The sequence below is a fragment of the Pelodiscus sinensis genome, chromosome 29 (assembly GCF_052426305.1).
Source record: "Pelodiscus sinensis isolate ZL-2025 chromosome 29, ASM5242630v1, whole genome shotgun sequence".
In the NCBI taxonomy this organism is placed as follows: Eukaryota; Metazoa; Chordata; order Testudines; family Trionychidae; genus Pelodiscus; species Pelodiscus sinensis.
This window is the reverse complement of record NC_143080.1, coordinates 3099563-3126266: the sequence shown is the minus strand read 5'-3', so window position 1 is coordinate 3126266 and position 26704 is coordinate 3099563. Positions and strand designations below refer to the sequence as shown.

At 61.9% G+C, this 26704-nt stretch overlaps 1 protein-coding gene across 9 annotated transcripts in view; it reads left to right on the top strand.

The window, feature by feature from the left end:
• Nucleotides 1-26704, top strand: part of SRCIN1 (SRC kinase signaling inhibitor 1) — a 236558-nt gene that overhangs the window by 182429 nt on the left and 27425 nt on the right. For all 9 annotated transcript variants that reach the window (XM_089773935.1, XM_089773936.1, XM_089773934.1 and 6 more), the window contains 10 exons: nt 11140-11332; nt 12677-12875; nt 13198-13291; nt 15822-16651; nt 18093-18185; nt 19094-19137; nt 20103-20281; nt 21702-21877; nt 22723-22841; nt 26504-26651. In XM_089773935.1, the coding sequence (XP_089630061.1) occupies nt 11140-11332; nt 12677-12875; nt 13198-13291; nt 15822-16651; nt 18093-18185; nt 19094-19137; nt 20103-20281; nt 21702-21877; nt 22723-22841; nt 26504-26651 (2075 nt within the window). The remainder of the gene's footprint in view (nt 1-11139; nt 11333-12676; nt 12876-13197; nt 13292-15821; nt 16652-18092; nt 18186-19093; nt 19138-20102; nt 20282-21701; nt 21878-22722; nt 22842-26503; nt 26652-26704) is intronic.

Sequence of the window (26704 nt, the reverse complement as noted above, 5' to 3'; positions counted from 1 at the left end):
CTGCCATGCTGCAGTGCTCCACTGTGCTTCCATGCCACACTGCACCACTACACTGGGCTGCACTGCCACACCGTAGTGTATTCATGCACTGCTGCACCAACATGCACTACTGCACTGCAATGCCACCATGCTTTGTGCTACTGCACTGCCATGCCACAGTGCTGCTCCTACACTGCACTACACTGCACTGCCACATTATTGCATAGATCACACCGGCACACCACAGTGCTCTGTTGCACTGCAACGCCAGCCTGAACTGTGCTGCAGTGCCACTGTGCTTTGCAACACGGCACTGCCCTTCCACAGTGCACCGCTGCGCTTCCATGCCACACTGCACTGCTACACTGGGCTGCACTGCCACACCGCAGTGTACTCGTGCACTACCGCACCAAAGTGCACTTCTGCACTGCAGTGCCACCGTGCTCTGCGTCACTGCCCTGCCTCGCCACCCAGCCCTGCCTCCCTGCCCCGCGCACCCACGTTAGACGACGCGGCTGCATTTTCCCAAACCAGGCCGATCCCCTGAGCTGCAAAAATTGGGACGGGGAGCCAGATTTCAACCTCCCTCCCCGCCTTTCCCTGCTGAAGGCTTTTCCCACGAGCCGCGCTGGTGTCCAGCCCCATCTCCGACCCAGAGCACTGGAAGGGAGAGGACGCTGGGGCAGGCGACAGGTGCCTTGTTTCCCAGGGGAGCCCCCGAGGCCGTGATGGGGGCGAGTGGCCTGTCCCGGGACCCGTCCGTCTGTGCCGACTGGGAGCAGCCAGAGGAAGCCACCACGATGGGGCGGGGGTCGTTCCTTTCTCCTGCTATGGCCTGTCCGCCGCCCGCTTCCCCAGCGCTCACGGGAACACCCCGACCCGTCTGAGGAGCACCCGTTCCGGGGCGAGTCGGTGAGACCCGTGCTCTGAACCCCTTTGGCTCTGCTGCACCATGCAGGCCTCCTAGCACAGCACACCCCTCCCCTGACAAACCCCCGCCAGCGCGCTGTGCTCGGTGCCGCCGAGGCCCGTTGGTGAAGGAGCACGAACCGGCACTTGTCAAATGGACACGGGTGAGGCTCTGCCCAGGATCTCCGACTGTTCTGTTTCTTTGCAGCCTCCCCGCCCCCCAACACTAGCACATGGCCAGGCGTGTGGGAGCTTTTAAGGGCAGAGGCCGCATGGGGACCTCCCTGGATGTGAGCGGTGCCTTGCACCCTAATCCAAGAAGCCTGGGGTAGTGTCTGGAGAGCAGCCTGGCCCTTGGTTGTCCCTGCTTTGCTGTTGCCTCTGTAAGATCTTGTCGCCGAAGCCCAGTCCTTAAAGGCATTTAGGCACCTAACTCCCATTGGTTACCTTGGGGGATCCGGGCCTCGGTTTCCCATCTCTAAAATGGAAATAAGCGTACTAGCCGTTTTGCAATGCAGTCACAGACCGGGACCTCATTGGGCTAGTCCCTGCACATTTTTATTGCTATTAAGTATATTACAGCGGCGCTGCAGTCATAGACTCCGACCTCAGGGTGCTCGGTGCTGTACATTTGTATCTCACTTTGGTTCATTACGGTAGCTCCCAGGCGGATTGTATCATGCTAGGGGATGTATGCACCCAGAACAAAAAACCAGCCCTTCCGCCAGAAATCGGACCACATAAGCCTGAGACGAGCTGGTGGCAGAGAGGGGAGGAGGGGAAAGAAACGGGCATGGCGGGCCTTGGTTGGTTCCTAGCTGCTAGTGGCATGTTTGGGGGATACCAATACTGTTGTGCCAAGCCCTGGACCCCCCAAATAATTTCACACACTCACCCAAACAGACCGCAGCACCTTGGCTGGGGTGGGGAGGGAGGTTTCCGGGGACATTTCAATGAGAAGGGAGAGGAAAGACATGGGAGAGAGGAAACATTTGGAGCAAAATATTTGGGATTCTGTCCTCCTCCCCCATTATTTTTAACCAGCTCAAAGGCTGCTAGGAATTTTAATTCTGGTGAACGTTTTCCGTCAACATGTGCGGGGAGGAGGGAGTGGGTGGATTTCCCCCGGGGTTTTGAACCACCTCTACTGACAACTTTCTTCACTGCGGATCCTGCAGGCCTACCCGAGCTCCCTGTACGCGGCTCTTAGCGAGCTAGATGATAAAAATCGGGCTTTTTCGGTGGCCTCACAGCTGGGCCGAGATCCCCCTTCGGTCCCTGTGCCTTCTCCGCAGTCTGCGTGGCCGTGCCTTCACGGCAAAGCCGCACCCGGGAGAGACTGTCTGGGAGGGAGATTTCAGGCCGTGTCAATAACTTTTTCCAGCTGAATGAAACCGACTCGCCTCTGGCCTGCTTTTGCTGGGGCACTGTGGGGTGAGAGCCACGGGGGGGATTCCCAGCTGGGGTGTCGCTGTGATGGCTTTTCCAGGTGTCAAGAAGTGCAGGGCCCGGCAGCTGTCCTTTCCATCCCGTTTGTGCTCTGAAATCCTGCTCAAAACGCAGAATTAACGCGGAAACCCAGAGAGGCTGGAGGGACATAAACAAGTGGGCTGTGGGTATTAGCATTTGGTTCTTTCCCTCCTTCGAATGGTTCTCAAACATTGACCGACTCATCCTGCCAGTGCCACCGCTGCCCCCTGCAGCCTGGCATCAGAACTACCCCGCTGTGTGTCATGGTCTCCACACCGCTACTGGCGAGCCTCCTTCTAGAGAGAGGGTCAGTGCTTTTGGGGCAGGCGGGTTCACGGATTCTCTGGGAGGTTCCCGGCAGGCCTGGGCATGGGGCAGGGGTTGCTGCAGCGTTGCTATCTCTGTGTTACAGATGGGGAATCGGGGCGGGAAATGCCACTAAGGTAGTGTCGCAGCCAGGACGGGGCTGGAATTCTGTCCAGATGACGGGAAACCTGCCTCTCTAGCGAAGGGGCTGAAACGGAGCCTTCACCATAGCCTCTGAGCCCGCACAATCTTCGCCGTGTTATTGGGGACAGAAGGGGAAACTGAGGTACAGACAAGCGAGAGGCTCACCTGGCGTTGTACCTCTGCGGAGCAGCAGGGATGGAGGAACTGCCCCTCCCTGAGGGACCGAGGTTCCCAGACAGGTTTGGCCACATCTCCAGGGGACGTGGCTGCATGAGTTCAAAGTTTGAGTGCCGCCCAGGCCTTCGTTACTTAGAATCCTAGAACAGCAGAACCGGAAGGGACCTTGAGAGTCATCGAGTCCAGTCCCCTGCCCGCACGGCAGGACCCAGCACCGTCTGGACCAAACAGGCCGTGGTTTTGCCTAGTGGCCGCACTGGGCCCTGCCCTTTCTCCTGATCCGTTTAGGTTGATGCTTCTCAATCAGTGTGACAGGCCACCAGTGGCGGGGACGGGGGGTGTCAGGCAACGCCAGCGCCCTGGAGAGCCTTGTTGATGGAAGGGGTTCATGAGACGGCTGTTTCCAATCCCGTGAGCTCACGGGTTGGCAGGCAGCTCTAAGCCCTGCCAGCCCAGGGTCATGCGGTGCGGAAGATGAAAAGCCAGGCACTACCTCTTGCTTTCCTGACAGAGCTCTTGAATGAAGGTCTCCGCCGTGGTCCCCCCCAGCCCTGGAGCGTATCGCTCACGGTGCATGTTCACTGAGGCACAACGCCCGCTCAGCACAACAGCAGATCCACGCCGCTCCCCTGTCTCCGGGAGAATGCGGTGGGACCCACGAGCCCCAGGGCGCAATGCACGCTCAGCATTACACCGGTCACCACTGCAGCATGGTGCCCGACAGGCGGTGTGCCCTGTACGCTGGGCGCTTGTGCGGCCACTCGGGTGAGAGTCAAATGCTGCAGATTAGCAGAGTGCCCGTGGCTGGGGATTTTGTTTCTACTGGTGGTGCACACTCACATGCCTTGGCGCACACAACACAATTTATTCTGCACATGGATGGAAAAATCCACCCGTGGATGGAAAAGACAACAGGGAACTTTGGTCACAGGGGCCAGTGCTCCAGCAGGATGACCCCCTGCAAGTGAGGCTGGGCCGTTGGAAGAGCTCGTGGGGTAGGAGCGTCAGTGGCCATCGTGGGAGCTGCAGGGAGGCCGGGGACGGGATTTTCACAGGTGTTTCAGCACCTACTGATTTCAGTTGTGGTACAAATCTGGCCTTGAGGCTTTTGGGAAATTGGTGGCTGCTGAATCCTTGAAAACCTGGCCCCAGGCGCGAGGCTCAGTGTCACTTACATCCCACTTAGCTCCTCAGCGCTGACACAGGCGGCTACGGACGCCCGAGCCCAGAGCATGGGGATGTATTTCATCCCAAGCTCCCAGGGCACTTTTCAGTGTCCCTTGTGCTCTGATTTCCACCTGAGGAATTAAATTCTTGCAGCCGATGTTTCCCCCTGTGGTTCCCCTGACTCACGGCTTAGCCTGCAGGCGCCGCGTGGCTGCCGGCGAAGCGACTCACTGCGGGAATACGGGCACGTCTGGCTAATCACCGTGCCGCTCAAAGAGGCGGCTTGGCCAGGCGCGAGGCAGGTGGATAAGCTCTTCCCGTTCCTTTGGGACGTGCGGCGTTCGCTGTGTGCAAGGGTGGGATGAGCCTTTGGCAGCTCCCCCGCGCAGGTTTGCAGCTGTACTCCACTGGCCTGCAGCAGGCCAAGTGAGCACCCCTCCCCCCCTTTCTGGGCTCACCAGCACCAGATCTCAAAGGTCTTGGCAGGTGGGGAAACTGAGGCACGGGCTGGTGACGTCTCAGCAACCTCCCGGTTCTGGGCAGGCCTCAGCCACGTCGACGGGAGCTTTGCCACTAATTTCACTGGGGCCACCGTCGGATAAGGCGGCTCCACCTTTTTAGATGGCAGCGTAGCCGCGGGGGGCAGTGGCGGTGGGGAGCAGAAAGCTCATTTACACCGGTGGGAAGGTCTTTGCCAAATTGGGGTGGGGGCGAGGAGGCTGCGACAGACCCAAGCAGCGTCCATTTTAGGCCCCATCCGCACGCCAGCGATAGCTGCCTCGGGGGAGCGGATTCCAGCCAGGTTGCGCCCGGCCAGCCCTAGAAGAACCGGGGGGTGCAATCCCGCCGGATGGGCCCAGCGCTGACGAGGGGGGTTGTACCCGGGGGCGGCGGGACTCCAGCTCTGGCCTGGCTGTGGGCGTTGAGGGCTGCGGCGGAGGCTGTGCCGAAGCGGGGGGCGGGGTGGAAGCCAGGGAGCGTGCGAGGCTGTGCTTAATAAATTCTCTCGTGGCAGGGAGAGTCACTCCAAGGCCGGGGGAGGCACGGCCGTTCCCTCCGAGTTAATGGCCTCAGGAGGTCAAGGATGGAGCTGCCGTCACTCTCTATAAAGTCAAAATTTGCCTTCAGTTTTTCAGCTCCAGTGGCAGCCGCTCCTCTGCCTGGAGACTGGCAGGTCCATACAGCCTCCGGTCTGTACAGCCTCCGGTCCATACTGCCTCCAGTCCATACAGCCTCTGGTCCATACAGCCTCCGGTCCCTACAGCCTCCAGTCCATACAGCCTGCGGTCCGTACAGCCTCCGGTCCATACTGCCTCCAGTCCATACAGCCTCTGGTCCATACAGCCTGCGGTCCGTACAGCCTCCGGTCCCTACAGCCTCTGGTCCATACAGCCTCCAGTCCGTACATCCCAGGGGAGGCACTCAGTTTCTGCCTGCGCTTTTGAGTGGGAGTGGCCGCCATGGGTCCCCCTCTTGGAAGGAAGCGCTCCCAGCGGGGTACAGCAGCCCAGCCAGCGGGCGGAGCGTTGTGGGTACGGACTGACTAGGACCGTCGAATTCCCGGGGGGGCAGGGAGCGAATGGATCACACCCCATCCCCTGCCCGGACTGAACCCTAGAACCTCGAGAGGTCATCAAGTCCAGACCCCTGTCCTCATGGCAGGACCCAGCACTGTCTACATCATCCCTGACAGGTGTCTGTCTCACCTGCTCTTCAATATCTCCAGTGATACAGATTCCACAACATCCCTAGGCAATTTATTCCAGTGTTTAACCAACCCCCTGACAGGTAGGAAGTTTTTCCTAATGTCCAACCTCAACATCCCTGGCTGCTGTTAAGCCCATTGCTGTTTGTCCTGTCCTCAGAGGCCAAGGAGAACAATTTTTCTCCCTCCTTGTAACACCCTTTAAGATACTTGAAAACTGCTCTCATGTCCCCTCTCAGCCTTCTCTTTTCCAGACGAAACAAGCCCAATTCTTTCAGTCTTCCCTCCTAGCTCATGTTCTCTCGACCTTTCATCATTCTTGTTGCTCTTCTCTGGACCTTGTCCAATGTCTCCACATCTTCCCTGAAATGTGGTGCCCAGAACTGGACACAATCCTCCAGCTGAGGCCTAACCAGCGCAGAGCCGAGGGAAGAAGGACGTCTCGTGTCTGGCTCACCACACTCCTGTCGTGCTGCCCAGAATGAGGTTGGCTTTTTTTGCCACAGTGTCACACTGTGGACTCCTGTTTAGCTTGTGGTCCCCTAGATCCCTTTCTGCAGGGCTCCTGCCTAGACGCTCGCTTCCCGTTCTGTGTGTGAGACACGGATTGGTCCTTCCTCAGTGGAGCATTGGGGATTTGTCCTTGCTGAACTTCGTCTTGTTTACCTCAGACCATTTCTCCAGGCTGAGCTAAGCAGGCCTCGTTGAGGGTGGAAAACGAACGCTGCTGCCAGACAGGAAGGATGGGCCAGAGGTGAGGACCGGGGGAGGTGTCGACTTGCCGTCGCTGGGGATCTTTGGGTGTCTGCGTGGTACCTTTCCTACGGGGCGGGGTAGCAGGCCCGCCCCTCCCTCCCTCAGCAAGCCAGCTCCTGCCCTGCACAGCCAGACCCACTCCCCCCTTTCCCCACCGGGCTGGGATTAGGGCGGCAGTGCTGGGGCGGAGGCTGCTGCGGCGGGGGGTTGGGCAAGGAGGAGGCGGGATGCACCCTGTAAAATGGAGACACAGCACCAGTGACCCATCCCCCTGCTGGCTGCCAGACCTGGCTCCGCCACAGGCTGCTTGTGGAACCCAGGGCAAGTCCCTTTATCTTTGCTCCTCATTCTCCTCCCCGCCCCCCTCCCCAGGGACGGTGATCATCCTGCGCGGGGCCTGGCTTCCGTCACCCGGCTACGGCACAAGCGGAGTCAGTGCAGCCGGCGCAGTGACCCATCCCGAGAGGGGGTGGCAGAGTCGCGTTTCGGCCGCTAGCTCTGATGTCACAGCCCTGGCGTGATGTCATCGGCTCCGCGATCGGGCTCGGTGCGTCCTGCGTCCGGTGCGGAGTGATCCAAGCAGCCCCGGCCGGCCGGGAAACCAAGGACTTTTCAAGCTCCCATGTTGGTCTTTGCACGAGGGTCCATTGAACCCAGAGCCACTGTGGGAAATCAACCCCTCCCAGAACAGCTGGTGGTTCCACGCCCCATTTGGGGGACACACACCGCCGCCCCATCCCCGCGAAGCGACTGCTGCCGCCCCGCCCCCCTCTCTGGGCCGGATCTGGGAGCTGGCGGAGCTCGCCAGCCACCCTTAGCAACCAAGATGATAGCATGGCAACCGCGGTCCCTCTGCCGGAGAGGCCTGTGCGCTGTCGTCATGCCGATGGAGCCAGATACAGATTTTCTCCCATGGTTCAAGCTATTTTTATTTTCTCCAGACAAAACGAGTGGGCGGGCGGGCGGGTGGGGGGGGGGGGGGAGGTTGCGCTTGGACGCGTGATGCAGGTCGGCCAACCTGTCGCCCCTTCCTTCTTCGCCTTCCTCAGCCTTGTTGGATGGGCACTTCGGCCCGGCCTTGGGGTTGGGTGAGGAGATTCTGGGCTAGGAGTGGAAAATAACAGCTGGGAGAGGGCGGGCGAAGGGGCAGAGAGAGGACGTGTGGCGGGGAACCGGCTGTCCATGCAGCTATACTGAGTCCAGTGAACAAAACCGGAGCGCGGGCAAAGAATGCCCAATAGCTATCGCCAGCTCCGGGGGCAGAGTTAAGGGGATGTGGACGTTTGCTCAGTGAACTAGATGCTCTGAACAGACACAAGATGCCTCCAGGCAGCCTTAACTCAGCATCAGCTATAGTTCTGGGTTGGGGCCTGCCCGCGCGGTGCACGTGGCTCTCAGAGGCAGTCAGGCCTAGTGCAGTGACCTGAGTGGCATTGGTCTTGGTGCGAGAGGCAGTGTTCCCTCTAATCTTTTCCATCCACGTGTGGAATAAAATGTATGCGCACCGAGGCATGTGCAGATGTGCACCGCCAGGAAAAACACAACCCTCGCTGTGGGCGCTCCGCTAATCGGTTGGGTGGCACTGGACTGTGGCCTAGAGATGGCTGTCCCCAGGGTACCACAAGTCGGCCTCACACCAAACACTGCAGGGTGGCACAGATGCGACCCCGTCCCAGCATGGCAATCAGCGCCCATCCCTCTCCCCGATGTGCCTCTCTTGGGGCCAGGCCCCTCCTGGAATGACTCCCGTTAGCTCCCCAGGCTTTGGATCTCCAATCCGGCTCCCTGCTGGCGGGATCAGGCCCTTCCAAGCGAGAAACGGTTTTCTCACCGTTTGCCGTTTAAAGCTCCATTTTGCTAACTTGCTTTGTTTTCATGTCGATTCCAGACAGGTTCCTGGCAGTTACTTACAGCGAGAACAACCCATAAAACTCCCCCCCCCCCCCGGATTAATTAAAGCCTCCAGTTAAGGTCTAATTTAAATGAGTGCTATCATTCCATACTGGGGCTTTTTTGGTCTTAAACAGAGAGGTTGCTCCGTCTCGGTCCCCTTTCCAAGAGCTGTGTGATGAGGCCGCTGTTTAAAACCAAGCGCCGCCTCTCTGGAGATCAGTAACCAGCCGGCTTCCATGTTGAGTCACAGCGGCCTGGCCGGATCCTGGCGTTTCTCTGGGCGTGAGCAGGGGCAGCGCTCGGCTGGGTGTCGTGTGTCTGTCAGCAGGGACGAGGAGGGTCCCAGCCCATCAGAGTGTTACTTGCTCACTCAATTTGGACGGCCAGTTTGAGACTCTTGCTTATGTACTCTCTAAGGGGGGGTTATCTCACCATGTGCACGTACAGCGCCAGGCACAACAGGGCCCTGGTCTCAGCTGGTGGTAGAGTAATTCAAGTACTATACTGTCCATAGAAAGCAAATGCATTGGTAATGGGAACTCACTCCAAAATCAGTGTGTCATTAGTGGAAAAGCTTTTCCTAGCATCCCTGGGGGGCTGATTTCCAGGGGTGCACTACACCCGTGTGCCCTCCAATTTTTTCCAACCATGGGCAGAATGAATTTTGTTGCATGCGCAGATGTGCACCATCTGTAGAAACAAACGTTGCCAATGGTGGGAGCTCTTCTCACCAGCTGGGTGGCAGCTGAATCTCCCTTGTGCGGCTGCCCAAGCGCACAGCTTACAGGGAACACTGCTCAGCACCTGCCGACCCCAGGTGTGGGTGTCCCACACATGTGCCAAGCCTTTCCGATGTACACCTTTGTGCCGATGGGCTCAGTGTATTCCCGGGGTGGGTGTATTTCTTTCCCTGGGCACAGCGTCGAGTGTAAAACACCTTGGCTACGTCTACACTGGCATGATTTTCCGCAAATGCTTTTAACGGAAAAGTTTTTCCGTTAAAAGCATTTGTGGAAAAGAGCGTCTAGATTGGCACGGACGCTTTTCCGCAAAAGCACTTTTTGCAGAAAAGCGTCCGTGCCAATCTAGACGCGGTTTTGTGCAAGAAAGCCCCAATCGCCATTTTCGCCATCCGGGCTTTTTTGTGCAAAACAGTTTTTCGCTGTCTACACTGGCCCTTTTGCACAAAAACATTTCCGGAAAAGGGCTTTTGCCCGAACGGGAACGTCAAAACATTTGCGCAAGCCCTGATTTCGGACAGTAGAACGTCAGTGCTTTTGCGCAAAATCAAACGGCCAGTGTAGACAGCTGGCAAGTTTTTCCACAAAAGCAGCCGCTTTTGCGGAAAAACTTGCCAGTCTAGACGCAGCCCTTGAGTTATACAGCGGTTGTGCCTGGTACACTCTGTTCCTATGAAATACGCACACACAGCGTGCCGGATTTACAGATTTTTGTGTAGAAAGGCCCTACCCACAGGCTGAGGTTATACATTTGGCCGTGTGACACTGGACTCCCGGCGTATTCCAATCTTATGCTGCAAAGCCAATCTCATGCCCCCCCCTTCCCTTCGTGCAGCCGTAACCTTTGCTGCTGCTTTGCTTCTGGAATAACCTGAGGATTTCGGCTCCCTGGGGGCAAGGTCCTTGCCGTTATGACTGGCTGGCCTCCTTTACTTGCGCACATTAGGCCAAAGCGCTGGTCTGCAGCCCGGTGGCTCTTCCTGCTGTGATTGTCGGGGGAAGGTCGAAGAACTCAGCGGAGCTTGCAAAAGCGACAAGGAGTCCTGTGGCACCTTATAGACTAACAGATGTATTGGAGCATAAGCTTTCATGGGCAAAGACCCACTTCGTCAGATGCATGTCAGCGGAGCTTGGCGTGCAAAGGGCCGGCCTGCACCGTACGTCCCACATTTGGGGATTGTCATGGCCCCTGGGCGCACAGTGTCCCCTGGAAAGAAATGTGCAAAATGCAGGATCCACGAAGGTGTCTTGGGAATACAGAGCAGGGAGATTGCAAACCCAGGGCTACGTCTAGACTGGCATGATTTTCCGCAAATATTTTTAACGGAAAACTTTTCCGTTAAAAGCATTTGCGGAACAGAGCGTCTAGATTGGCACGGACGCTTTTCCGCAAAAAAGCCCCGATCGCCATTTTCACAATCAGGGTTTTTTTGCGGAAAAGAGATCTGAGCTGTCTACACTGGCCCTTTTGCGCAAAAGGACGTTTGCCCGAACGGGAGCAGCATAGTATTTCCGCAAGAAGCCCTGATTTCAGACAGTGCTCTTGTGGAAATTCAAGCGGCCAGTGTAGACAGCTGGCAAGTTTTTCCGGAAAAGCAGCCACTTTTGCGGAAAAACTTGCCAGTCTAGACGCAGTCCAGGAGTCAGGAACCAGCAGATGGTGGGATGTGCTTAAAATGCGGGATCAGAGTGGGCATTGGACTAAGGTAGGGTGCGGTATGACCCTTGGGAGCAGGGCAAAGCATCCACCACCTGAAACTGTCTGCTGGGGTCAGGTCTAGCCCATGGCTTGGTGTTGCTGCCCAGGCCTGGGAGAGCCCCGCGTGGTTAGATGGGAACACCTTGCCCCCGGCACCCCATCGCGCCCCTCACGGCTCGGCTCTTCTGTTCCAGACAAGAAGCTCGCGGCACTCCCAGGGCTCCCAGTCCGGCCTGGCCGATCAAGCCAAGCTCTCCTTCGCCTCCGCCGAGTCCCTGGAGACCATGTCTGAAGCCGAGCTGCCCCTCGGATTCAACAGGATGAACCGGTTCCGGCAGAGCCTGCCTTTGTCCCGCTCCACCAGCCAAACCAAGCTCCGGTCACCAGGTACCGCAGGCCGGCTCCCGCGGGGGCCTTTTCACCCTCCGCTCCACCCATCCCTGGAGCATGTGTGCGCCTGTCTCCCTCTAGTGGCTGGCTCCCCTGCATGCACCAACCTACTACTGCCTAGCAGCTGAGGGAGCCACTCCTTTAGCGGTGGGGCCTCTGGCGAACCCCTGGCATAAGTACGTGTCAGAGGGGCAGAGATCAATGGGAGGGGATCCAGGAATTACCACCCTGGATTGGATCAGACCGGGGCCCATTGTGAGTAGCCAGGGCCAGCTATCATGCTGGAGGCCTTTGGGAGCTACTGCGTCCATAGGAGGAGAAGCCGCTTCCTAAACCCGGGTTGGGCCAGGATTTGACTTTTCTGATCTGCAAACGCTGGTCACTCACTGGTCCCTGGCCCAGCAGCTCCACTGCTCGCTCTTAAGCAGCACCGGGCTCTAGCCAGGCACACCAGGCCCGGCACTCCCAGGCATCCAGCTGCTGCCCTTGGACCTGCGGCTGCGGGCAGCACGTTCCTGGAGCCGCTCGGGGAGGATCGGGCCCAGGCAGGGAGCGGAGGAGACGAATGGTCCGTCCCGGCGGGGAGCCTGCAGCTGGAATCTCCCATTTGACTAACCGGGGGGAATAGGGGTGTTAAAAATGGCGTCGTATGGGAACCGTGTGGCTGCTAAGAAGCTCAGCGGTTACGGTCCCATGCGCTGCACACTAGCCTCTCCAGGAGCGGGGCTGCCAGCCCCTACCTGCCCCGCTCCCGGGGAGCAGGGCCGGCTGTTGGCTCTGCTCCTGGGGAGGCGGTTGTGCTGCCCTGCCACAGCTCTTGCCTCCCCGGGAACGGGCTGAGTGGAACCAAGACCGTAAACATCGGCTCAGCGGTTAATCGGTGATGCCCTAGCATCCCGATTGGGGAGCAGCGGAGGGGCAGAGGGGGGCAATGGAGATGGCCTTAAAAATGATCCCCAGGGACCGGCCAGGGTTAGAAATCGCCGCAGCCCTGGAGCCAAAGATCTTCCTGCTTTGTGCAGGGTGAAATACGGATCCAGATACAACTTTGCCGCTAAGTCTGGGTCACTCACCCTGTTCCTTTAGGGGAGATACCGGTGCAAAACCTGTATCACTCTCCTGCCTCATGCCGTGTTTTCCCGGCGTTGGCCTGGGTGTGACAGTAGGGTAGTAACAGTAATATTAGGTCTATAGCCGCGCAAGCAGGTGGGGAAACTGAGGCACAGAGCCAGGAAAATCCCCCGGGTCTGCTGACTCCTAGACCGTCCTGGGTTGTCACGCTGTCAGCCAGCGCCTGCTCGGAGCGGCGCTTTTACGCCTTCCCCTCTCCCTCGTCCCCAGGGGTCCTTTTCCTGCAGTTCGGGGACGAGACGCGGCGCGTCCACATCACACACGAGATCAGCAGCATGGACACGCTGCACGCCCTCATCGTCCACATGTTCCCCCAGAAGCTCACCATGGGGATGCTGAAGTCCTCCAACACGGCCATCCTCATCAAGGACGAGTCGCGCAACGTCTTCTACGAGCTGGAGGACGTCCGGTGAGGGCCCTGGGCGGGGCCGGGAGGGGGGGAGAGGAGATGGAGATTCCACCCCAGCTGGGCTCGGAATTCCGGCCCACGTTGGCTCTGTCCAGGCAGGGAGCGAACGTGTCCACCCAGCAGGATCAACCCCTCGCTCCGCTGAGTCCCTGGCCAATTGTCAGAGGGAGCTGAACTCTTCTCTCTCTCGTGCACATGCCCCGGCTGATCTGCCCTCCCTGGCCTCCCCGCAGACAGACCCGGAGCAAGGGGCTACCCGTGGCTGTCCCGGGGGCTAGGAACTACGCTGCTCAGCTGCTCACTGCGTCGCCTTCTCTTCCAGGGACATCCAGGACAGAAGTATCATCAAAATCTACCGCAAAGAGCCCCTCTACGCCTCCTTCCCAGGTTCACACATCACCAATGGGGACCTGCGGGTAAGGAGGGGGCAGGGGTTGGGAGGGGGGCTGTCCCATCTTGTCCCATGGAGGGAGGCGGAAGAATTTCCCCCCTTCCACGGGGCCAGAGGTTATCCCGTCTCCATGTTGGAGGAGGGGGAACATAGTGCCAGCAAACACACCCGGAGATGCACAAGGACACAGACCCTGCACACGTGTGTGCGTGTGCACCAACGTACGCCGGGGCTGTCAGAAGCTGGAGGGCAGGCGGGGTGGGAGAGCTTGTGGGAGAGCCCGCAGCTTAGTGGGACAAGAGGCGACAGGGCTGGTGACTGCGTGTTTGCATAAGGCGTGACGGGCTCCCATTTGTCTGCCCCAGCTGCCGCACCATGAAGGGCTGCGCCAGGAGATTGGCTGGTCCCAGCCCTGGTGGTGGAGTCATAAACACCATGATTAGGGGATTAATCAGAGCAAATTGTGTTCCGGGAGAGCGCGCAGGAGCTGCAATTTCCCAGGGCGCGTGGGATACTGCTGAGCTTTGGCTCTGGGGTGCAGCAGCGTGAAGGCCAAAGGGGGGGGCTTTTCAAAGGTAGGGATTGTAGGAGCCGGGGTTGCAGTCCCACGCAGGGCGGGGTGCTAGGTTTGCACTGGGATCTAAGTGGGGGGGGGAGATTAGTTGGCTTTGCTGACTGTGTGTGTGTGAGTGTGTGTGTGTGTGTGTGTGTGTGTGTGTGTGTGCGCGCGCACGGGTGGAAGCGTTTACAAATCCGCAGCTCACGGCCTGTCGGGCTCCCCTCCCTGAATCAACCCCAGCTTATGTATGCAAGAAGCAGCAGTGTGTGCGTGTGCGTGTGTGGGCGTGTGCGTGTGTGTGTAAAACGCGGTCTACTCACAGGCACTGCGCCCCCTGCTGCTCTCCTCAGGAATTACCTTTTCCAACCCTGGAGCGCCCCCTGTTGACCAGTGTCTCACCCTGAGTTACCTGTCTTCTGTGCTACTTCGGGCCCTGTGTCCCATCTGACCCACGGTGCCCCTTCCTCGCCACAGCAGGGCCCCCAAACTCTGGTCCTCCCCTCCCAGGGAACCCCAACCCCCTAGGCTATGTCTATGCTCGCGGCTTCTTGCGTGAGTAATATGCAAATGAGGCTAAGCGTGGAATATCGCCGAGCCTCATTTGCATACGTAATGAGCCACCATTTTTTTCCAGAAGAGGCTCTTGCGCAAGGAGGAGCGTCTACACTGCCCCTTCTTGCACAAGAAAAACCCTCTTGTGCAAGACGGGGCAGTGTAGACACTCCTTCTTGCACAAGAGCCTCTTCTGAAAAAAATGGTGGCTCATTAGGTATGCAAATGAGGCTCGGCGATATTCCACGCTTAGCCTCATTTGCATATTACTCGCGCAAGAAGCCGCGAGTGTAGACATAGCTCTAGAGCCTGACCCACGGCCAGTCGGCAGCGAGCCCCTGCCTCGGGGCACACTGCAGCCTGACTTAGCCGCTTCGCGTTGGCTGGGGGGTGAACCTGCTGCCCTGGCTGCCTCCCTGCAGCCCTAGTGCCCCTCAGGCCCCTGTACCAGGCCTGCAGCCTGGAAGTCGGGTCAGGCCAGAGCTCCCCAGCTCTGCTCCGTCTCAGGGACCCTCTGGAGCTTCCCAGGCAGCCAGGTCCCACCTGCTCCACAACTAAAGCAAGAGTGAGTGCCTTTCAGCCCTTGCAGCCTTTTATAGGGCCCAGCCTGGCTCTGATTGGCTGACTGCTCCCCGCTCTGATTGGCCAAGGTTGTGAAAGCCTCCTCTACAGCACCACTACAGGTGTGTGTGTGTGTGTGTGTGCGTGTGTGTGTGTGTGTGGCTATTTACACTGGTGTAAGGTGGTTTGGTCACCTTTCACGCTCTCTGCGCTGATGGTATCGGTAACTGGCTGCAGAGGGTCAGGCCCAAGGTGCTGCCCGGTGGAGGATTCGTCCCTTTCCCTAGTGCTTGCTCCTGGCCCCGAGCATCCCTGCCCGCCTGCTCGGTGTCCCGGACCCCCCAAGCCAGGGGTGGGCATTAATTTTTGTAGGGGGGGCCACTTCACCAATTTTGGCAGTGGTTGGGGGCTGGCTCCGCCCCCATAAGGGGTGGGGCCTGACGCGGAAGGGGCGGTTCCCCCTAGGCGCCGCACGCCCCGGGCAGAAGGAGGCGACTTTGCGCACTCTTCCACCCGCAAGTCCTGATTGGCCTACAGGAAGGGGCGTGGCAGGGTGGGCCGTGGGCCAGCTCAAACAGCTTGCCGGGCCGTATCCGGCCCGTGGGCCATATCCGGCCCACCCCTCTCCCAGGCCCTTCCGCTTTAGGCCGCCCCACATGCAACTGGCCATCCCTTGCCGCAGCTCAGCCTATGCCATAGGAACCGTGGGCACATTAGGGGGTCGCCAGAGCGAATGGGGGTCTAGCAGGGAGGGGGAGGTGCTTCAGCACACACAGAGGCAGCAGAACCCACACGCGGCCCCTTTGCGGGTCTGGGGGGGGTTCTAGGGCGGGGCCTGTCCCTCGCCCTGCCGGCCTGGCTGATGCGTCTCTCTGCCCTGCAGCGGGAGATGGTTTACACCTCCCGGGAGTCCTCTCCCACCCGCCGGCTGAACAACATGTCCCCGGCGTCGCACCTCACCTCCGGCTCCCCGCCGCCCGTGCTCCAGTCTTCCTCCCCGTCCCGCTCCCGCATGTCCTACAGCGGCGGGCGCCCGCCCTCCTACGCCGGCAGCCCCGTGCACCACGGGGAGCGCCTCTCCAACCTGCCGCCCGCCCCGGGCGTCTCGCCCAGCCCCAGCGCCATCCTGGAGCGCCGGGACGTCAAGCCGGACGAAGACCTGGCCGGCAAGAACATGATGCTGGTGAAAAACGAGGGCCTGTACGCCGACCCCTACGGCATGGTGCACGAGGGCCGGCTCAGCATCACCTCCACGCAGTCCCTGGCCGGCCTGGGCGACCCCTTCGCCTACGCCGGGGGGCTCTACAAGCGGGGCTCCGTCCGCTCCCTCAGCACCTACTCGGCCGCCGCCCTGCAGACGGAGCTGGAGGACAGTCTGTACAAGCCCAGCGCCCAGCTGTACGGCGAGGCCTACGGGCCGGGCCTCGGCTTCCGCATGCCCCCCTCCTCCCCGCAGAAGATGGCCGACAGCCGGCTGGTGGACATGCCGCCGGGCCAGGGCCCCCACAGCCCCTACTCGGGCCCGCCCAGCCGGTCCTCGCCCGTCCGTCAGTCCTTCCGCAAAGACTCCTGCTCCTCCGTCTTCATGGAGAGCCCCGTCAGCAAGCCCCGCAACTCCAGCTCCTCGGGGCCCCCGGAACTCTTCCCGGGCCCCGGGGACCGGCCCCTCTCAGGGTTCGGCCCTCCTGCGCCCGCCAAGGATACAGAAACAAGGTAAGGAGCAGGGCGTGGGGCGGCTGCTGCCCAGCAGCGACGGAGGAAGAGACTGATTCCTGGGTTTGCCTTGTGGGTCCGGTCATGATCCCCTTCTTCCACGTGGGGAAACTGAGTCACAGAGCAGCAGTATTGGCAGACAGGAATGAGAGCCCAGGGGTCCTGAAGGGCGGTGCCTGGCTCTGCACTAGACTGTGATCCAGCAATACGGGAGGCAGCGTAGTTCAGTGGTTAGACCTGGGGACCAGACCTCAGGACTTCTGGGGGGTTTCAATGCTTCCCTGTTGTTCAGCCGTGGATAATGCATCAGGCAGGTTACGGGATGGGGGCAGTTTGAGTTTGGGGTCCTATGGATAAGGCGCTGGGCTGCAGGAGACCTGGGTTTTTGGGGAGCCCTCTGCTCCCACTCAGCTCCCATTGCAAGAGAGCTCAGCGCGCCCCCAGCGCTGCACAGTCAGGAGCCCTCGAGGGAGCCGAGGGCAGACAGGGCCGAGCTAGTGGGTGGAAAGCCGCAGTCTGGATGCTGAGGGTGCAAAAGGCCCCTGGACTCTGAGCGTGGGAGGTTCGAGCAGGCTGGGACGTCCGCCCTGCTCTTCGCAGCGTGCTGGTGTGAGTCGGCGTACCCGCCTGGGAATCGCAGCCCCGCATCGCTCCGTGCCTCAGTTTCCCTGGCAGGGCGTCTCTCTCCCAGCTCATCAAGCGCCGGGAGGCTAGGGGAGAGAGCCTGTCCTCTCCAGCCTGGGCATAACAAGCCAGAGCTCCCCGTGCGTAGCCCTGCCGTGTGCGGCAGGGAGCGGGCAGTGCGGTGTGAAGCTGGTATGGAAATTGCCCGTTGTCTTTCCTGTCATCTCTCTCCGCCTGTCTCCAGTCTCCCGAGCAACGATGATAGATCGATTGTTCCCGGGGGGGGGGGCCACGAGGGAGCTGGAGGGGGAGGGAATGCAGAGGGGGTGAAGCACAGCTGAGAACAGCAGAATTCGGCGCGCTGTCCCGCCCCAGCCTGCGGCCCTGCCACGCTCCTGCCCCAGGGCCTGGACGGGGGTCGTCCCCTCCCACCCGGGGGAGGGCGAGGCTCAAAGCAGGCGAGCTCCAGGACTCAGTGAGCTCCGTCTGGGAAGGAGCCGGGCCGGGCTCTCTGGCTGAATGTGGCCTGGTCTCTCCTGCCGGGGTGGGGGTGGGATTCCCGGGGCTGAGGCCCGGATCCCTGGCTGGCGCGAAAACGTCGCGGGAAGGGAGCTGACCTCAGGGGGCTCTGCTGAGCTGCGGCAGGCGAGGGAGACTCTGGCCGGGCGCCGCGCCGGGCGGGAGGGGGCGGTGGCTCCCCGGCCAGGCTGGGATCTCTGGGTCCGTAGCCCCTTGGGCCCCCCATGCAGATACCAAGCCCCGGAGCGTCCCATCTGCCGGAGCTAACGCAGCTCCTTCCCCTCCTTGCCCCCCAAAGGGAACGGATGGAGGCCATGGAAAAGCAGATCGCCAGCCTGACGGGGCTGGTGCAGAGCGCGCTGCTCCGGGGCTCTGACGCCGAGACCCCCAGGTAAGGATGGGGGCAGGAGGCCGCAGGTCCTGCTCCAGGGATGGGGAGCTGGCAAGCTGGCTTTCCTGGCGGTCTCACCTGCTGCAGGGCACAATGGTCGTGGGGCTCCTCCCCGCCACGCCCTTCCCCCCCCCCCCCGTCCTGCCAGGGGCTGTTTTCCGGGGACACGGTGTCGGTCCATGGAAATGCCCGGGGGTCGGAGGCTGCAGGCGCTGCAGGTGGGTGGGAGACCATCCCAGCGATTCCCAGATGCAGGGACCGGATGCAAACAAGGCCTGTTCCCCTGGGGTCGCCCCACCGCTGCCCATCACCGCTGGGCCTGCCAGCACTGCCAGCAGAGCCAGGCCTGAGAAAACCCGGCAAGGACCTGGCATGAAGGTCCCTGTGGCCTAGCACCACATCCCGCTAAGCAAGGGGCCAGAGTCCTGCAGGCAGGCCCCTTTGGCCTAGCAAACCTTTTCCTACCCCCTCCACCCACGCTGGAGGCTGGCTCTTGCTTTGAGCCGGGAAGATGGACAGCCCTTGCAAGGCACTCGGTGTCCTGTCCTTTCACTGTGTACGTCTCCTGCTCTCCCTGGAAGCGCTCGATCGCTTCCAAGTGCCGAGATGCTATCTTGTGGCAGTGAGTTCCACAGGTTCCCAGTGCCCAGCGGTCCTGATGCTCATGGACACTTGGCCCACTGCAGGGGCCTCGGAGTGGCAGGAAATCTCACTGGCTCTCCTCTGAGCGAGGGGGGAGATTGGGTTGGGGGCAGAGGCAGCCCTAGGGGGACAGCATGACCCCAAAGCATCTCGTTAACATCTGTGTTACCTCGGTGGCCTGCGCCCTTCCCCGGCTCTCCGGTCCTCGCTCTGCCGGGGCCGGGGGGCTTAACCGGTTCTCACCTCTCACCCTCCCCTACTCACAGCGAGAAGACAGAGGCCACCAACGGAGGGACGCCCCCGCCAGCCCGTAAGTGAGGGGGGGGGCGCCAGGCACCCCGGCCGCAGCCCTGAGTCCCGCCTGCAGGAGCTGCCTGTGCATGGGGCCCTCCCACTCCGGGGCCCGAGGAGCCGCCACCGGGGGAGCTGCCCTGAGTCAGAGGGGAGGGGGTGGGATTTGGGGCTCTGGGAGGTGGAGGAGGGGTCTCCAGAGGCCCCACTCCTGGGCAGGTGTCCCCGTCCTCTGCCCCTCCCTCCTGTGCGGCTTCAGAGAGGCCCACTGAGCAGCTGCCCCACAGGCCCAGCCCCCCCCAGCAGCTCCTCCCCCTCCCACACAGCCCCAGCCCACACAGCAGCTCCTCCCCCTCTGGCCAAGCCCCACCCCACACAGCAGCCCCTCCCCCACCAACCAAGCCCCACTCCACACAGCAGCTTCTCCCCCTCCAACCCAGCCCCACCCCACACAGCAGCTCCTCCCCCTCCAGCCCAGCCCCACCCCACACAGCAGCTCCTCCCCCTCCAGCCCAGCCCCACCCCACACAGCAGCTCCTCCCCCTCCAGCCCAGCCCCACCCCACACAGCAGCTTCTCCCCCTCCAACCCAGCCCCACCCCACACAGCAGCCCCTCCTCCTTCTGCCCAGCCCCACCCCACACAGCAGCCCCTCCCCCACCCACCCAGCCCCACCCCACATGGCAGCCCCTCCCCCCGGCAGTGCATATGTCACTCAGTGCCCTAAAATCTCCCCGGTCTGCCCTGGGGGCCCCTGGCCCGAGAGCTCATCTCTGGGGGCTCCCCGGCAGTCGGTTTAGCGGTGCTGGGCCGGAGAGTTCGGCAGAAAGGGGGCGGGGCTTAGCCGCAGGGCCGGGGCGGCAGAGCCAGATTTGCACCCCGCCCTGCTCGCTGGGGGGGGAGCTGGCGCTGGGGGCCGGGCGGCAGGAGGGAGCCCTCCCCCCCCCGCCCTTCACTGGCCGCGCTGCTCCCTTCCCGCTTTCAGCCGCCAGCCGCAGCAGCATGGGGACCCCGCTCCCAGCCCCCCCGCAGCCCTCGGCCAGCAGCACCCCCGGGGGGCCGCCCACGGCCATCACCCGCCTGCACATGCAGCTGCACCTCCACGACCTGCAGCACAACGCCAGCGACCTCCGCAACCAGCTGCAGCAGCTGAAGAAACTGCAGGTGAGCGGGCGGCGGGGCCCCTGGGACCACCCGCGGGCCCCCGGAGCCAGGCCTGCGCGGCCAAGCCAGGGGGCTCTCAACGGGGGGCAGGGCGTGGCGATGAGCCGGCCGCTGGGTCCTCACTGCTGTTTGAACCCGAGCCGAGAGCACCCCGTTCCGCAGCCGTCCCCACGGACAGCACCACCCGCTTGGGCACCCTTGGGACTCAGGACGGAGAAGGGGGGCACAGAATGCAGGGAGGTTGGGGGGTTACTCCAGGGGCACAGTGGAGAAAGAACTTGCCCCTGGAGCCAGAGGTGGGGCAGCCTGGGTCCTCCACCGTCTGTCCAAGCCACCAGTGAACCCCCACGGGGCTGGCGATCCGGGGACCGGCCTGAGCCCCACCGGGCCCCCAAAGCGCCGTCTCATGGTCAGCGGCTGCTTTCCGGCTCGGCGTTCGGATTCAGCCTGGCTCCCAGGAGCGTGCGCAGGTGGATTGGCTGTCCTGTGTGATGGGAGGGGGGATTCCCCAGCCGGACCCCCCTTTCCTCTCTCGCCTGCTCGCTCGTACCCCCGCCCGCGGCTTGCCCCGAGTCCTGCCCTTCCCTTGGCCCTGGGCTGCCAGGCAGATGGTCAGGAGCCCGGGGTCTCGGTGGCCAGGCCCTGCTTTTCTCGGCCTCGTTGGGCTCCAGATCTAATTCCCAGTGACAGGCGGGAGTGGGGTGGTTCTGGAGGACGCTGCAGAGCCGAGGGAAGCGGAGCAGCCGGGCGGAATGGAGGACGGCCAACGCTGTCCCAGGGCCCGAGTTCCTCGGAAATACGTCAGACCCATCCCTGCGCCCGTCTCGCCCTGGCAGACCCTGCCCCAGGCTGTGCCCGGGGACGGCGCGCACGGGGGGTGGGGGGGGGGGTAACGGAACAATTGGCACAGTTGGTGGGTTGGTTGCTCTCTGCTGGGAGAGGGGATCCCCACTCAGCTCCCCCATGCGAGCTAGAGCCGCCCCCCCCCCCGTCCTTCTGCGGTGGTTCGCGTGGAATTGATTGTGCCATTGCTACCTGGGCAGCGCCAGCCCCGTGCCATCCCAGCACCCCTAGGGAATCACTCCTTGTGCCCAGCTTGGACTGGCCCTAGCAGCAATCCCCCAGGTTCCCAGCCTGCCTTGAACCGCCCCCCCGCCCCCATGCTTCGCCCTCCTGTGTGCTAATGGGAGCTCCCTGCCTCCTGCTCTAACCACTAGGAGAGACGTGGGGATCAGAGCCAGCAGCCTCGGCTCACGCGCCGCGCTGGGGCTGGGGCTCGAAGCCATGAGTCCCGGCCGCCCCCCCGCCCCACTGGGGGTTTGGATGGTACCGGGGGCGGGGGCAGAATCGGTCCCTTTCCTGTGTCCTCGCGCCCCCTGAAGTACCGCCAGGTCACGCCCCTCTCCCGCTGACCTCCCAGCTGCAGAACCAGGAGACGGTGAAGACGATGCTGCGGCGGACGGAGACGGAGATCAGCGTGCGGGTGACGGACGCCCTGCGCAGGCAGGAGGACCCCCTGCAGCGCCAGCGCAGCCTGGTGGAGGAGGAGCGGCTCCGCTACCTCAACGAGGAAGAGCTGATCACTCAGCAGTTGAAGTAAGGGCAGGATTGCAGGCGGGTGCCCGGTGCCTGTCCCTGCTGAGCAGGGTGCCTGGTGTCCTTGGTGGGCAAGGTGCCTGGTGCCCATCCCCAGTGAGGTGCCTCATGCACATCCCTGGCGGGCAGGGTGCCCGGTGCCTGTCCCTTGTGGATAGGGTGCCCGGTGCCAGTCCCTGGTGGGCAGGGTGCCTGGTGTCTGTCCCTGGTGGGCGGGGTGCCCGGTGCCAGTCCCTGGTGGGCAGGGTGCCCAGTGCCAGTCCCTGGTGGGCAGGGTGCCTGGTGTCTGTCCCTGGTGGATAGGGTGCCCAGTGCCAGTCCCTGATGGGCAGGGTGCCCAGTGCCAGTCCCTGGTGGGCAGGGTGCCTGGTGTCTGTCCCTGGTGTGCAGGGTGCCCAGTGCCAGTCCCTGGTGGGCAGGGTGCCTGGTGTCTGTCCCTGGTGGATAGGGTGCCCAGTGCCAGTCCCTGGTGGGCGGGGTGCCCGGTGCCTGTCCCTGGTGGATAGGGTGCCCGGTGCCCGTCCCTGGTGGATAGGGTGCCCAGTGCCCGTCCCTGGTGTCTGCTTGTGTCTCTCTGCCTTCTTCGCGAAGGCCTGGGCACAGTCGTGGCCATACGAGTCTTTGGGGCCAGCTCACCCGCGGGTGTAAATCAGCCGCGGCGTCAAGGGGCTGGTTCATAGCGGCCCCCACTCTGCCTCTGTGCCGGTGCCTGACCTGGAACAGGGGCCAGAGCTGCTACTGGCTCAGGGGGCACAGCCCGGGGCCCTGCCTACACTCGCCTGCCCAGCCCAGCTGCTCCCCTGCCCGCCCGGCCCCGCCGTGACGCTCCCGCCCGGTGCTTCCAGCGACCTGGAGAAGTCGGTGGCGAAGATCCAGGACAGTCACCGGGTGGTCCCCGTGCAAGAGCTGGAGGAGAAGGCCGTGGTGCTGAAGCAGCTGGGGGAGACGCTGACCGAACTGAAGGGTAAGGGGGGCCGGCTGAAGGGGAGGGTTGGGGTGGGGCTGATCCTGGGGGTGCCTCATGGGAGGGGGGCTAGCTGGCACCCTGGAACGCTCTCCCGTGGCACCCGGCAGCAGAGAAAGCAGCAGGATTCACGCTCGGGGCAGCTGGCCATTAGCTGAGGGGCTGAGGCCTGACGCGCTCAGTGCAGCTGTGGAGAACCGTGTCTTCCCTAAGGATCCCTGAACGTTCCCCGAGCCCGTTCTGCCTCTCCCAGACAATGCACGGGCCTGGGGATCTGTAGGCCCAGGAGCCACAGGCTTAGTCTGCAGCATGGCAGATGTGGGGGAGAGTGTGGAGGCGCGTCGGGGACCCCCGATCCTACACCCCGTCTGCAGCAAAATGAGACTTCGCCCGCCAGTAGAACAGGGAGGGGTTATTGCTTCCCCAGGATCCAGCCCAGCGCGGACGTGATGTGGTTAGAGGAGTCAGACCCCTTGGGGGAGGGGTCCACCGGCCCCCCGGCCCCCAGTACTCAGCTTAGTCCAGGGGTCTCCAACCTTTTTAAGCACGAGATCACTTTCTGAATTGAAGTGCAATCCAAGATCTACCTCACCCCCAAATTCCCTGGCCCCGCCTCCTTCTCCGAGGCCCCGCCCCTGCTCACACCATCCCCCCTCCCTTTCACCAGGCGGGGCAGCGGGTTGGGGTGCAGGCTCTGGTCTTGGGCTAAGGGATTTGGAGTGTGAGGGGGCTCTGAGCTGAGCTTAGGGCAGGCAGTCGGGGGGCTGGAGGGGGCTCTAGGTGCAGGCTCTGGGTGGGTGTTTGCATGCAGGGGTGCTTGGAGTTCAGAAGGGGGTTCATGCCTGGGGTAGGGTTTCAGGATATGGGTTCCAGCTGGCTCCTGGGTGGTGGGGCCGTGGGGCTAAGGCAGGCTCACCCCAGCCTGGCCCTGCACCCCTCCCAAAAGCAGCCAGCAAACTCCCTCCATCCCAAGCCCTGTTGTGCCCCTCTCTGCTCTGTGGAGACAGGATGCAGAGTGAGGGGGGGGGGGGCTCCTTGACATCAGCCCCCTCCTCTCCCTCCCCTGCCCTGCCCAGATAGCAGGAGGCGCCCGAGGGGACAGCTGCAAGGCACAGGGCAGGAGATGCGCAGCAGCAGGGGGAGGGGCCGCTGAAGACGATGGCGTAGAGAATACGATTGTTAAGTCTGCAGATGATACCAGACCGGGAGAGTTACAAGGGCCCTGGAGGACGGGGTCATAGTTCAAAATGATCGGGCCAAACTGGAGAAATGGTCGGAGGTAAAAAAGATGAAGTTTAATACGGACACGTGCCGAGTGCTTCACTTGGGCAGGAGCGATCCCTTCCACACACAGAACGGGAAGCGACTTCTAGGAAGGGGCCCTGCGGAACGGGATCTCGGGGTCCTAGTGCCACAAGCTACATAGGAGTCAACAGTGGGACACAGTTGCACAAACAGCAAGCGGGACTCTGGGCTTGTTAACAGGCGTGGGGTGAGCCAGACACAAGAAGTCCTTCCGCTCGGCTCTGCGCTGGTCAGGCCTCAGTTGGAGGATTGCACCCAGTGCTGGGCACCGCATTTCAGGAAAGATGCGGAGAAACTGGAGAAGGTCCAGAGAAGAGCAACAAGAATGATTCAAGGCCTAGAAGACAGGAGTTGAGGGAAGACTGAAGGATTTGGGCTTGTTTAGTTTAAAAAGAGAAGGCCGAGAGGGGGCAGGAGAGCAGTTTTCAAGTATCCGAAAGGAGGAGGGAGAAAAATTGTTCCCCTTGGCCTCTGAGGACAGGCCAAGCAGCAAGGGGCTTAAACTGCAGCCAGGGAGGTTCAGGTTGGACATTAGGAAAAACTTCCTGCCTGTCAGGGGATTAAACACTGGAATAAATTGCCCTGGGAGGTTGTGGAATCCCCATCTCTGGAGATATTTAAAAGCAGGTGAGACAGACACCTGTCAGGGATGGTCTAGACGGTGCTGGGCCCTGCCGGGAGGGCGGGGGACTGGACCCGATGGCCTCGCGAGCTCCCTTCCGGTTCTACTGTTCTATGATTCTACACTTGGTAGCCTCTTGGCCAAACCCGTCAGGATCGCCTCTCAGAAGCTCCAAGATCGACCCGGACATCCCAATCTGCCGGTCGGTGACCACTGGCTTAGTCTCTTCCCTTCACATTTTCCCAGCCAAAACCCGGCCACCCCCCAGGCCCTGCCCCCCAGCCGAGTGGCCGTCTCCTCCTCCCTTCCTTTGTCTCTCCCCCTGGGAAAAGCCTTGTTATCTGCTCAGGCGGGGACTAGGTGTCTGGGCCAATCCACATGTGGGTGAGTCGGGGACCCCGGGTCACAGAGCAGACAGCACCCCCACTACGGCACATGGAGGTGGGGGCAATTTCCTCCAGCTCAGCACAGATAAACACTGGGCTGGATCCCCACTGATGGAGCTGTCTAAGAACAGGCTTGCTTGCTGTGCTAGCGGCCACAGTGAGTGCTGGAGAAGCAGATGAGGGGGGCCGGGCTTGGCTTGGCCTTTCAATCCACCAGGGAGAGTGCCCCTTCCCCATCCCCACTCGGATACTGAAAGGAGCTGGCAGCCAGAGTGAGTGGGTGGAGCAACAAGCTGGGAGCCAGGATTCCCCTGAGGGTTAATCCTGGCCCTGCCACTGACCTGCCGCACATCCCTGGTCAAGTCTCCCCAAGCCCATTGCGGGTTCCCTGCTCCCTCAAATGCAGAGAACAAGGTTCTCCCACTGCAGCCAGGTTTAAACAACCCCCATCCCCGCCCATCACCCGAAATCTGCAACAGCCAAGAACAACCCGGCTCCAAGAGAGAAGAAGGGTACGAACGGCACAGCGAGCAGGGGAGCGTCTCAGCCCCGGGGTGAATGTAACAAACAGGAGTCTCCCCCACAACAAAGGCCCATGGGAGGCTGCCTGGGTCTCTGACCTGTGTGCCTGATGGGGGGCTGGCTGGGTCTGGGTGAGGGGGCAGGAGGTGGGAAACGGAAGGAAGGCCAGGGAGGCGAAGAGACGAGAGGCAGGCAGTGCTAGACCCGGAAGCAGGGGAGTGTCGTCTCTGAGGGGCTGCGGTGAGTACGGGGGAGCCATGTTGCGAGGTCCCCCAGAGAGGACGCTGCTAGGGGGACGCCAAGGGGGGTACAGTTTCTAGGGTGATGTCATCCCAGGCCATCCTGACTTCTGCGCCGCTTCAGAGCTGGGTGCCTGGCCAGCAGCTGCTGCTCTCCGCCTGCCCAGCTCTGGAGAGGAGGGAAACGGGGAGCCAGGAAAAATCAGGGATGTTTGTCACTGTCAGAACTCCCCGGGCGGGACCAGAGAAGCCACGTCCGGGGAAACGGGGGCCCGGGTGACCCTGTGGGGGGGCGGCAGGCGTTTGGGCTGGGTGTGCCCGTGGGAGGCCTGGGGGGCGTGGGGGCTGGCAAGGGAATGGGGCTGTTGGCACCAGGGGTCTCTGAGCTGCAATTGAGGGGGTGGTTCTCCTGAAGTTCCCCCAGCTGCCTCCTCCCAGGCAAGGGGGGGGCAAGGCAGAGTCGGGTGCGTCTCCGGGTGCAGGAGGGGGCTCGCCTCCCCCACGCTCTGGGAGGTCTTTCCCCTGGCCCTCGGAGTAGCGGGCCCAGCCCCCCCGGACCCGCGCTGACCCTGCGCCCGCCTCTCCCAGCTCACTTCCCCAGCCTGCAGAGCAAGATGCGCGTGGTGCTGCGGGTGGAGGTGGAGGCCGTGAAGTTCCTCAAGGAGGAGCCGCACCGGCTGGACGGGCTGCTGAAGCGCTGCAAGGCGGTGACGGACACGCTCACCCAGATCCGCAAGTGAGCCCCCCAAACCCAGCCACAGGGCAGCCCCTACCCCACCCCGGGCGGGT